Source organism: Ostrinia nubilalis, chromosome 21 (genome assembly GCF_963855985.1).
Source record: "Ostrinia nubilalis chromosome 21, ilOstNubi1.1, whole genome shotgun sequence".
NCBI classification, from domain to species: Eukaryota; Metazoa; Arthropoda; class Insecta; order Lepidoptera; family Crambidae; genus Ostrinia; species Ostrinia nubilalis.
The window spans coordinates 10,587,531-10,600,566 of record NC_087108.1 but is presented as its reverse complement, the minus strand read 5'-3'; the positions used below and the strand labels follow the sequence as shown (position 1 = coordinate 10,600,566).

Sequence of the window (13,036 nt, the reverse complement as noted above, 5' to 3'; positions counted from 1 at the left end):
AGTGCGAGTGTCTTTGTTTTTCTTCTTTTCTTTTTTTTTTATTGAAGTGTAAACGAAAAGACGTCTAAAGTCAAAGACATTGTAATGCTAAAGTATTATGCGTTTTGCAATAAGAAGTTTTTTTTAGCAGTAAACGTTTATTTTATGTCTAGACTAGACTATAAATAGTGCCTACCTTTTTTCGTTGCGTAACCTTTTTTGGCACATTACCCAAAAGGCTTCATCTTCATTACATATGCATACTTTCCAGCGACTGTCTGATATAAAATTCAAGTTGTGTGTACAACGACCGTGTGTTATATAAAATAGAAAGTTGAGATTTTATGTACATATTTATTATATCCTCAAATTGTGTTTTATCAATGGAAAGGATGTAACAGTATTATTTTCTGAACCAATTACCTGTCATTCAGAAAATTGATTTTTATTGATATCAAACATAAATTATTAAGTTATGTCTTATACACGCAGAGGCATAATAATATGCGGTATTTCATTATTGATATTCTATTTCTTGAATTTGCCATAGCCAATGTTTGGGCGGCTGCACATCAAGCTAAATACTGTATCACCTTATTCTGTTGTTATAAAGGAGATATTGCAATAAAAATGTATAGTCTGATGTGATATCCACTGTACCTTTTGCTGCGGTGGTAATAACAAGCCGAAAATGCACATAAAAAAATGGATGGGAAAAATTTGATAATTCTGTACCTACCTACGGATGTTTCATCAGCAACCTTACCCTCCATCGCCAATCGTCTATACCCAGAATGCACTTACAGTCGTGAGGTACTAAGGTCGTTGGAGGAGGATGTTGCTCAACAAGGTCGCTTTCGTGTACCTCTCCCTCTTTAATCGAACGTTGTTACTGTCAAACGTGGATCGATACAGTTGTTTGTTCATGTAAGTTAATGATCAGAATTATTCGATTACTAATCGAGAAGATTCTGGAAGGGATGTTGCATAACAAGGTCGCTTTCGTGTACCTCTCCCTCTTTAATCGAACGTTGTTACTGTCAAACGTGGATCGAACTAAATGATCGATTTAGAGTTGTTTGTTCATGTAGGTGATTCAGAACTATTCGATTACTAATCGAGAAGATTGTATGTTATTCTCAATATTTTTTCCATTGAATCGGTCGATGACCGAGTTGTTTGTAAGATATTCGCCCACTAGGAGACTAATTTTCATTATTTCTCAAGAAGTTATGAGGCTATGAACTCAAATGAACAACAAATCAAGATTTGAATAAGTATCTACTCAATAATAATTTGAATAATTCGCATACGAATTTCTTCACAAACTGTAGCCTATGAATGAGCGTTGTTCAATGGTAGGAATTTATTTGAAAAAACCACTTGGATTTGTAATTTTGCAGTCTTCAAATTGAAAAAAGTCTAACACACCTGCTCCCATCTTTTGTGCCCAACAGCTGCGGTCGGGATTTCGATTTAATTTACCCTACCCCACATCTTATGGAAAGAATGTTACCATTTTGAGTCGACTCTTATTTCCAACTTATTTAAACCCAACTGTTTTAAGCTACAAGATAGCTTCGTGATACATTTTGATGTTACCTAATCGTTTATTTTTAAAGTAATAATATTGGAAACATTAATAATACCAAATACCATTGGAGTCAATAAACTGGAAGGACCTGTTTTGTACAAGGACAGGAAAATCACAAACAAATCAACGTTGCGTCATTTTAAAGCCTAAATTGTTTTATAGCAACTAACATGTGTGGTTGCCTATGTTTAAAATGTTCGCAAACATTACTATGATGTCTCGCAGTGCGCGTGGCCACACAGCGTGACACACGAACCAATCACAGAGATTTATTCAACGCTGTGCGTTAGATTTGCTGCTTCACTTAAGCAAGCATCGTCGAGATATAGACTAGGTATCACTGATCTGAACAAAGTACAAAAGCCGACATGGCCGGCGGCTAGCGACAAAAGCATCAAAAAATCTACAAAGAAAGAATTCCAAAGCGAAATTCTTTGTTGCGGTTACGTCTGAATTAAAATACTTGGAAGCATGAACGCTTGACTGGACATAATCTAGCGCTTAACGGCAAGAATGCGCGTGCGACTATCGCGATAGCAACAGCCAACAATGCACTAGCAGTATTATGGCTGGTTAAAATTCCTTTACTACATCAATGTGCAGTTTATAGCACGTTTTTTCTGCAAAATAGCCCATAATACAACTGCATAAATGCTACAGTGTTAACCTTGATTCAAAGATTATGTGCCGTCGGCTGTACTTTTTATGGGAGGTAACATGATCCAACCTTTCTTAGTGCATTGTAAGTGCTTTTCTTTTGTTATAAAAGGGCCCACGCAAAGTTCAAAAACATACTTACACTTTACGGAAAAATGTTCAGTTATTATTGTGTGTACATACCAACCTTTGTTAGGGCATTTTTTACTTCTAACACATTTTTATGAAACATTTCTACCAGGTAGGAGTCTACCAGGTGTAAGTTAGGTAGGTAGGTATCGATTATCGCCTTAAATTATCGCTAGCCCTATCCCAAACACACTGTATATGGTAGATCTCTATTTAACTAACCTTTATCAAGTAATATATTTATAACACTGAACTTAATCTAGTAATATAAGTATATCACTAAACTTGGGCCGTTTTATAACTATATTCCTAGTGAGATAGTAATGAATCGCTTTCCTATAACTATGTTACGGCTAAAACTATCTTACTGCGACAGATACACACAGTTGATGATTTGATACTATCATTCAATATAAGATTTCTTCAATTATTTTTATTTTATGCCATTGGGAAACCTAACTTTTAAAGCAACTGTTTTGACTGTTTTATTGTTTATTAAATATGTAGTCCTTTCAGGTCAAAAATATGTTATTAGAAGTTCTGCCTTAGAATTATTGACAAATATTGGTCAACTATCCAAAAAATAAGGTGTTATTTTAGGCGACATTTGTACTTAACCCTCAATTTGCATGGTAGGTCCCAGGGACTCCATGTGAAACTGTTTTGGTTCATAATTTTTTTCAATACGCGAATAAAGTGCTGTGCGCTTGAGTAGCTTCCTTTGGTGTCGTGGCCAACTCGGGGGCCAGAGGTCGTCTGCGTGCGCATCACAGAAAGTTGAGTAATTGACACTTGCGGAGTCCCGTGGACTCCACCATACACTTAGCGTAACAAAAATGTTTATTATGATATTATTATTTTTTTTAAATTATGGTTTATTTACGGCTTGTGTGGATCAAAAAAGCATCAAACAGTCACAATACATGATTTATCAATACGTTAGATGGAAATGAGGCCTCAGATATGAGGGACTGGCAAGAAAGTCTAGAAGAAAATGCAGACGATGAAGAAAAAGAAGAGGACTTTACATCTTACGTCCCGAAAGATTTGTTTTGATGATTTTGTATTTTGATGATGTGTTTTGATGAATTAAAAGAAAGACTGCTTATTTTGAAATTCATTTCACAAAAATATGCTTGTATTGTTCGAAAAAGTTTGGCAGGCAATGTGCTGCTCGTTGTAGTTACTAATCCATTGCACGTTTATTCGTGTTAATTCTTTTCTAACATTTTACATATTATTTATCAAGAAGACTGTTATGTCCACATAATTTCGAGAGAAAAAAAAAATTTGGTTAATTTTTTTTCTAAGTTTAAGAGGTACAAAATGCCTATGTCGATTTTTATGTGATTTTTACGACTTCATGAAAATTTTATTTTTTAAATTAATTTTAATTAATGTTTCCATTTCTGTTGTTTCTAATTAATAGTATATTAACCATATTATGTTACCAATTAAAAAATATATTACTTTTGTAAGTATTAGTATATTTTTTCTTCATTTGAAATATGGAGTCCCTGGGTCTCTACCTTACACTTAACGTAAGTTTTAGTCACCATGCAAACTGAGGGTTAAACGTCGATATTGATACCAAACAGCAATTAATCCGTCTAAATTATTACTATCGCCGTCGCCCGGCCCTCCAACACGATAAACAACGTACAATGTCCTTACAAACAACTTAAGGAACACAAATTCCAAACGCAATACTTCAGTCTCCACTAACCTATGGCCTGAGATAACTAGAGAGAGAAAGCTGCTCTAATTGATTCCTTGTCTTGCCCTGATAAAGGACAACCAGTATCGAAATGAACGCGGCGGTAAATGGAACTTCTGTGTTTATTAAGAGAAAACTTTAGTTTTTGACAGATTTGTTTGCCAGTGGCGCCCTCGTTCGCGTTGCAGCGATTTTTTACTTTTTTATTTTTTTCGTGAGTTCTGAATTCATTTTTTTTTTATTTGTGATCATGTACATTTGGATGAGCAAAGTGCCGTGTCTAAAAGTGCCAGTTTACATACTGTGCGGTTCTAGAGTGAAGTATTTATTTTTATAGTATTTCCTCATTTTAGTGATGTTTATGTCTATTTTTAACCTTAAACAACTTTACTATTGTTTTGATCCGTGTCAAAGTCTATGCCTATACAAAAAAGAACCTTAGTTTCTCAATAGTTTTTATTTAACACATGCATTTTTTGTTCTGCCTAAATAATTAGGTATAATTAACTAAACAGCGTTTTAGTTTAAAAAAATGTTGTTTATTTATTAATTAGTTTATTGATAACATTCAACTCTATGGTTTAACCGGTCGTGTCCAAAGAATGCCATGGGAGTTGTTGACATAAGCCGATTTCACTTTTTACCGCATCTGCTCTCCTCTTAGGGACGGCGTACACTTGCGACAATGTAAACATTCCTTTCACCTCGTACAAGATTCATTAAATGGTTAACTTCCTACTTTTAAGCGGTATTAGGAATTTTTGACAAAATAAATATCCGGCTTTATTATAAACTTTTACTTTACGTTCTTAGATAACCGTTAGTTATGTAATTTTCACTGCGAATGTTTCTATTAAAACAGTTGTTTAAACAATATGTATGCGTCATTCAATAAACGGAATTTGTAAATTAATTTTTAATTGTATTTGCAACAAGAAATAAATTCAGTTGGAACTAGAATATTATTTACGAACATTCATTCTGTGTACCGACGTTGGCACCAAGCTAAACGCTGTGACATCTTTTGCAGCTGTAATAGTTGCTGTTTTAAAAACAATCATAATACAGTCACTGTACAGTGTACACCTGAGAAAATCAATCAGTATCTGAAATGCTAATGCAGTATAGTCACATGAGCAAATAAATATCAGAAACTAGCAGCCGCCCGCGACTTTGTACGCGTGGATCCCGTTTTACCCCCTTAGGGGTGGAGATTCGTAAAATCAATTCTTAGTGAGCACTTATGTTCTAAAAGGAACCCCCATGCAACTTTTGAGACTCCTACCACTTGTAGTTTCTGAGATTTCGTGATGAGTGAGTGAGTCAGTCAGTCAGTCAATCAATCAGTTTGTCTTTTTTTATGCAAGACAAGGCAGGTATTTGACCGCAATCGCACCGGTGTTATGTGAGATGCAGTCTAGGATGGTACATATCTGCCCTGTCCTGCAACCTTTCGCTTTTATAAATATAGATGCTAACAGCTGTTTTTCATTTGTCAGCAGGTGTTAACAAACGGCGAGATGAGCGAGCGCGAGCGGTACCGCGCGCCGCCGCCGCCGGAGCCGCCGCCGCACCGCGTGCGCGCCGCTGATCTCTACCCGCGCCTGCGCACCCAATACGACGAGCCCGGCTTGGACGCCGGATTCACGCCGATATGCGGCGAGTTCTTGCAGGTAAAACACCTCATAATGTTTGCTGTAGCACTGTTGTAGCGGTTATAGAGCATCGTAGCACTCAGAACGGTCGTAGTTGTGGTGCGCGATGTAGATTAGTATATTAGAGCGTCCGGAGCCGTAATAACTATGTAGCACTTAGAAAGGTCGTAGCTGCTTGATATTAGAACGACAGTGCTACAAGCCTGGCCTCAGCTTCACGCCCATATGCGGCGATTTCCTTTAGGCAATGGCGATGTAGCACTCAGCAGGGCCGTAGTTGTAGCACTGCTGTGGTCGCCGATGTAGTACTCAGCAGGACCGTAGGTAGTTGTAGCAACTCTGTCTAGCAGTGTGTAGCTAAGCTGAGGTCGTAGCTGTAGCACTGTCGCCGCCAGAGCCGCCGCCGTACCGCGTGCGCGCCGCTGATCTCTACCCGCGCCTGCGCACCCAGTACGACGAGCCTGGCTTTGACGCCGGATTCACGCCGATATGCGGCGAGTTCCTGCAGGTAATAACGATGTAGCACTTATAAAGGCCGTAGCTGCTTGAAATTAAGAACGACAGTGCTACAGGCCTGGCCTCAGCTTCACGCCCATGTGTGGCGAGTTCCTTCAGGCAATGACGATCTAGTACCTTATAATGTTAGCTGTAACACTATTGTCCATAGCACTCAGCAAAGCCGTAGCTGTAGCACTGTTGTGGTGCACAGCAGTTTTAAAGCATCTTATACGACTAAAGCGAGTTCTTAGCACTAAAGAGATCGTAGCTGCTACACGGCTACAGTTGATACTATGTAGTGATTGTAGCACTCTAAAATGATGTAGGTGCTCCATGACTACAAAGCTCTCATCTCAGAAGACGGCTAATTTATTATTTTAACTCTCGTAGCATTCGTAGTACTTTCGTATCAAATATCAATGAAAAAAAGCCGTAGTTGCTGCACTACTCTCGCTCGTAGCGTCAGATTTTCTTTTTGGTCATTTTTCTCTTGCTGTAGGTTTCCTAGCACTGCAACGTTCATAGCCTCGGCCGGCACGTTCATAGCATAGACTTATCTTCTGAAACATTGTGACCTTAGACCTTACCTTACTTTACTAAGTATAAGCAAAGATCAATCGATAAACATATCCAAACAAATGACCGGTTTGTACTGTAAATTATGGTAATTGATCATGAAGGGTTGCCCTACATTTCTGTATCCTCATGTAGGTGTCAGGTGCTGTCAATAACTAAGTCATAATGTGTTCGTGCCCCAGATCCAAGTTTCGCAGACACTTGTGAAGAGCTTGACTTGTATTTAGTAGTAAGTAGTTTAGAGGAAATTAGGAGTGTTAAAGAAACTTCCACATTATCATATGCACCTATTTAGTAATTTTCTTGCAGTTGGGCATGAAAGTCATCAGTTATCGCGTCTTTTTACATATTATACATTATTCATTGTTATCTAATAACTACTAATAAGGATACACTGTCATTCAACACTTACGTAACGAACAGGCTATGTAAAGAACAGTTCTGTCACTATTCTTTAATTTGTGACTATTGTCTCTATTAGTTTAAACTTTATGACACGAAAATACGGTCTAAAATCGACTAAAGAAAGCCAATTTGTGAAAAATACGGCCTGAAATCGACTGAAGAAAGCCAATTTGTGTCAGGTTCAAGTCCGATATAATAGAGCTATTCAAAATTCAAGACAATAAATTGTTGTGTTCTCTTTTTATTCGCCAAACTAGCTTTCCGCCCGCGGCTTCGCCCGCGTGGAATTTTTTCTGTCACAGAAAACCTTTATCGCGCGCGTCATTGTTTCAAAAACCGATATAAAAACTATCCTATGTCCTTTTCCAGGACTCTATCTCTATGCCAAACATTAAAATCGCTTCAGTGGTTTAGGTGTGAAAGCAAGACAGACAAGAGTTACTTTCGCATTTATAATATTAGTACATATATAGATTATAATGCGCAAGCGCTACGTTCTCAGGGCCGTAACTCGTCGGTTCATAAAAATGTTGTATAAAAAGTTACGACTTCCTTAGAAAAAAATATGAATGGCAGTTACCACATTGAGACACTGTCTTAACCACTTAATAAGATTACAATGAGCAATTGTAGCAGTTAGAAATTACTAAAAGTAATTATCTTGTGTCTGTTGTTCAGTCACGTGGTCTTAAGTTAATTAGAAGTGACTTCTACTTCTAATTAGTGATATTGTATGTTTAAAAGGCCATCAGGTCGGATGCATCGGGGTGAATGCACTTCTGATATACGCTTTAACTATTGCAAGTAGATGCGGTAGGGTTTGGCGATGTGATAATTAATTATACAACGTGCATTAATGTCGTTGTCACTTCAAAGAGTCGTAAATATCAATAACGACAGTATGTTTTGAATTAAAACATTCTTAAATTGTAAGTGCGTCTTTCATATTTTATAATTTAACAGTAAAAAGCCTACAAACTAAGTATGCTATTATAAATTAAGTGCTTAGATTTTCTTATTCAAGTCATAACAAAAACCTACTTTTTGAATGCAGTTTCAATGAGATTCCTTGATGTCACCCGCCGTGTCGTGGCACGCGGTAACCAAGTGTGCGTGACGCTGATGCTCATTTGTCTTGTGTTTATTATGTCACGTCAGGAGCAAAGTAAAGTACCTATGCCTTTAAAGAATAAATATAAAAAACGAATAGTTAAGTGTCCGGTCTTGCAAAGGCACGATTAACGTCTTACTGAAAATATCTAATTTGAAAGAGCCTATTCTCATGCAAGATTTTCCACTTAGCACATTTATCTTAGCACGTCCAGAAACAAGCGATTCTACTGCATACAGTTTAAAAACGCCTCAGATGCGTACGCGCAGACTGCATTGACCAGCGATACCGAGCAATGGTCATGCTTGAGGAGCGTACTACTGCGCACAAACTACTACTGTCATGCGTATGACATGACCTTTGACAATCAGTGACGTTGAAAGGGAATGAGTTTATGTCAAAGTTGACCAGTTTATAGTTCTTCTTATTCATAAAGTGTTAAGTCTCGATCAACAGTTGATAAATTACTGGCATGGAATGGTAGCGGGGAATCCTGCGGAATACAAAATAATAATTGTCAACGGCATGGAGCTAGGGAATCCCCGATTTTAATTACAAAATAATGCAAGGATAATATTTGCTATATTTCTGTATTCCCTTTGAAAACAATGTCTATCACCTTTTCACCTGTACAACAATGATTTTCAAGATTCTTTATTTGAGAATAATGATTATTTCCTCATATAAACATTCACCATGCCGTATTTTCTTCTCTAAGATTATTTTTTGTAACTAAAAGTCCCATTTATACAGTAAAAACTACAGGCGATTTAGACGTAAAAACATCCAACGGTTCTGCCAATAATGCTATATTTGTATCGTGCGTAAATAAAAAAAAATGGTTTCATTTAAATCCACTTTTCCTTGTTGCAGTGGGTCGGAAGAATGGCGGACGGTGGCACCATAGCGATGTCAAACTACCGCCTACACATGCAGCCCCGTCGCCGGAACGGGCCCGGCTCGTCGGTGCCTCTCCGACTCATAGACGGCGTCGAGATACGGGACCTGGTACACCTGGTCGTGTTGTGCAAACACGGCCGACAGCTAAAGTGAGTGGCGACATTTTCACCTAACAAACTAGACCATAGCGATGTCAAACTACCGCCTACACATCCAGCCCCGTCGCCGGAACGGGCCCGGCTCGTCGGTGCCTCTCCGACTCATAGACGGCGTCGAGATACGGGACCTGGTACACCTGGTCGTGTTGTGCAAACACGGCCGTCAGCTAAAGTGAGTGGAAACATACATTTCAAATCATCATGTTTAGGTCACCACTGCAGAAGGTTGACCGTCTCTAATTTACCAGAAGTAAGTTGAGGATTTCGCCTACACTCCTCACGCTGGTCAGTCGGGTTGGGCACTTTGGGCAGGCCTGACGTTCGCATATTTCTCCCTAAATCGCGTCTAGTGATATCCATGGGAAAAGTGGGGGTGGTCCTATTATAATCTGCTAGAACCATACAGCTAACTATCACTATCATCTTTATGGCGACCATAGCATAACGGTATCAGTTTTACTGTAAAACAACACTTTGTTGTGGAGACAAATACTACCGAGTATTTACGGCGCTTTGGCGTGAAGGGTCGGCCCTTACGTACGCAAACATAACAAAGGCGTGCCAAAAGATTTTACTGCTGTTTGTTTGATAACAAACCGCTAAATTTCGCGGCATTTACTCTATGTACAACCACTCAAACTAAGCACTTTTGTTGCAAAACAGCACATAATTACAACTGCATAGGAGCATACATCGTTAAGCTTGAGTTGCCGATATGTACACGACTCGTGTTAAAAATAAAAATAAATTGAAGGTCGTTTTACAACATAACTTCTATTTTAGGATATAAAATATAAGAAATATTTACAATTATTAAGTTACCGCGTTGCGGTCATGAATTCTTTATTTTGCATATTAACTTACGAGGTCAAGTTAGGATTGTATTTATTTTATTTGGAAGATACAAGGCGTTATCCAAGACAAAATGCACTTGCTCAAAAGTTCTCTTAATTTCGGAATTAGGTTCCGGAACAGTCCCGCTGTTCCCACCTCTCGTTCCCATCGCTGCAACTCCTGTGTAGCCAGGATCTATAGCTTAACAGTTTATAAAAACCCAACCTGTGAAGGTGAATTTGTCCCGGGGGAAAGTTAAACCACAGTTTAAACTGTCATTGGACCCGCAACGAAATTAATCACAAGAATGTAAGATCAAGTGACTTGACATATTGGGTGACAATATTGGGGAAAGTTTTTGGGAACATTTTCCACGTTAGCAATGACCTAGATATAAGTCCCTACTATAATATCTAGGTCAGACCATACTTGTAAGGTTAGTGCTGTGACCGCATTGCGCGTCTAGCTAAAAAATGGCGGCATTTGGCACACCACCGCAGCCAAAATTGGACTATAGTAATATTCCATTAGTCACTTTGACCGGTCAAGATGTTTACTGTACATTTCAAGTCGATTGTGACTTTTTTCATCATCGTCATCTCGAACATAGGCCTCCCCCAATGATTTCCACATCGCCCGGTTGGTAGCCTGCATCCAGCGCCTTTCTGCTACCTTTATGAGGTCGGTCCACCTTGTGGGTCCCACGCTGCATTTTCCGGTACGTGGCCTCCTCTCCAGAACCTTGCTGACCCATCATCCGTCAGTTCTGCGTACTATGTGCCCTGCCCATTGCCACTTCAGCTTGCTAACCCTTCGGCCTATGTCAGCGACTTTAGTTCGTTTACTTTCGTGACGTTTTTATTACAATGTAACTGTGGGAAGTGGGTCAAATTCAACTTAAAGACTTGATTACCCACATCCACACAGGTTGAGTCAAACAAAAGCTTGTAAAATAATAATCATGTTTATACGAAGTGACCTAACGATAACTACAGACTCGAATAAAGACAGATAAAGACATAGCAACTGAAGAGAGTTGCTTAAAATTTTCCTTTTAAAAACATGATAACTCGTTATTGGGGACTCGGGCGATTAGTGACGTCATAAATAACACATAATAATACTGATTGTAGGTCTTCATATATGTGTGTCATCAATTATGCTTTGTAATCAAAATAACAAGTAAATAATTGACCTAAACTTTTAAATTCACTTAATTGCGTACGAATCAGAAATGAGGAGATCCATAAGTCGCTGGCATATTAGCCCGACGGATTAGCAAGCTATAGTGGCAATGGGCACGGCACATAGCATGCAGAACTGATGTCTGATGGGGTAACAAGGTTCTGGAATGAAGGCCACGTAGCAAGCACAGCGAATGATGTCCACCCACATGGTGGACAGACGACCTCATAAAGGTGGCAGGAAGGCGCTAAATACAGCCTGCTACTAACCAGCCAATCTGGAAATCATTGGGAGACGCCTATGTTCAGCAGTGGACGTCCTGAAGCTGTAATGATGATGATGATGAATCTCTAACTCATAATATTGATATTCGGCCGTTTGGTGTAGTGGTTCTAAACGGACTACTATTCCGGAGGTTGCGGGTTCGGTTCCCGCACAGTACAAACATTTGTGTGCATGAACATATTTGTTTGTATTGGACTGGGTGCTTTCTATGTATAATATTTATGTATTTACAAAAAAAAGTGTTTAAGTATGTTTATATCCGTTGTCTAATACCATAGTACAAGCTTTGCTTAGTTTGGGACTAGAAGCGCAGTGTAACATGTCCAAGGATATTTATTTATTTATTATTTTATTTATTTATAATAATGCTACCCTGCATCAGATGTGATTGTAGTCAAATAATAAAAAATACCTGCGTTGTTTTGCATAGAAAAAAATGGCTTTAATTTATATTTTATTGTATCTTCGTTACCAGGACATCATTCAACACAGGAGATCAGTGCATGGAATGGTGGCGGAGACTGAACACGGCGATGGCGCCGATCGGCTCAGTTCAAGAAACGTTCGCCGCCGCATACGCCGCGTGGGCTAAGGAGCAGCCGCCGGCGTCCGTACACCGGGCGCTTATGAAAGCGTCGCACGCGCCGAACAAACACTGGTTTGGGCCTGAAGTGAGTAACGAATCTATTAGTTGTCACTCTTCATCGGTCATTTACGTCCGTATTCACAAACGATACTTGCAAATCGAACGCACAGCTTTGAATAGACCTCTGTGATTGGTTCACGTGTCATCCTGTTGACCCTGTGCGTCCACGCACACTGTGAGACCTCATAGTAATGTTTGTGAATACGTACGTTAATCACAAGAGCACGGGTCCACGCCTAATTTACCAGAGGGAAATAGAGAATTTGGTTTATTCAAATTTTATATGACAGGCAGGGAGGCTATCTTCATTTATGCCCAAAAATTTCCAAAAAGGAACTTTTATAGGTTTCCGAATACCATGCTAATTTTAAGTCGACTCGAGTCGTTTATTGTCAACCTCGACTTAAGCCTGCTCAGATGTTTTAGAAATAAAAATAAATAAATAATTAAATTCTTCTACAAAGTCATATCCTTCGTTTCAGCCAATAGACGTCCAATTCTGAACAAAGGCCTCCTCCAAGGTTTTCCACAACCTCCATCCTCCTCCATCATTGTTTATTAAATTTGCTTGATTGAGTTTTATGCGAACTCTGCTTATTAAACGTAGTTCAATTAAGTTCTTAACCCGTGAGACATATATTTAGCTTATCTGAAGTGGAATATGTAATGTAATTTGGTAACTTATTAAACAAACCCTTAACATCTTC

The 13,036-nt window shown here is 38.8% G+C and overlaps 1 protein-coding gene across 1 annotated transcript in view; it reads left to right on the top strand.

Annotated features, from left to right (window-relative positions):
- Positions 1-13,036, top strand: part of LOC135082481 (myotubularin-related protein 4-like) — an 86,574-nt gene that overhangs the window by 37,363 nt on the left and 36,175 nt on the right. The window contains exons 3-6 of the mRNA XM_063977277.1: positions 5,576-5,749; positions 9,195-9,370; positions 9,414-9,551; positions 12,159-12,354. Of these exons, the coding sequence (XP_063833347.1) occupies positions 5,576-5,749; positions 9,195-9,370; positions 9,414-9,551; positions 12,159-12,354 (684 nt within the window). The remainder of the gene's footprint in view (positions 1-5,575; positions 5,750-9,194; positions 9,371-9,413; positions 9,552-12,158; positions 12,355-13,036) is intronic.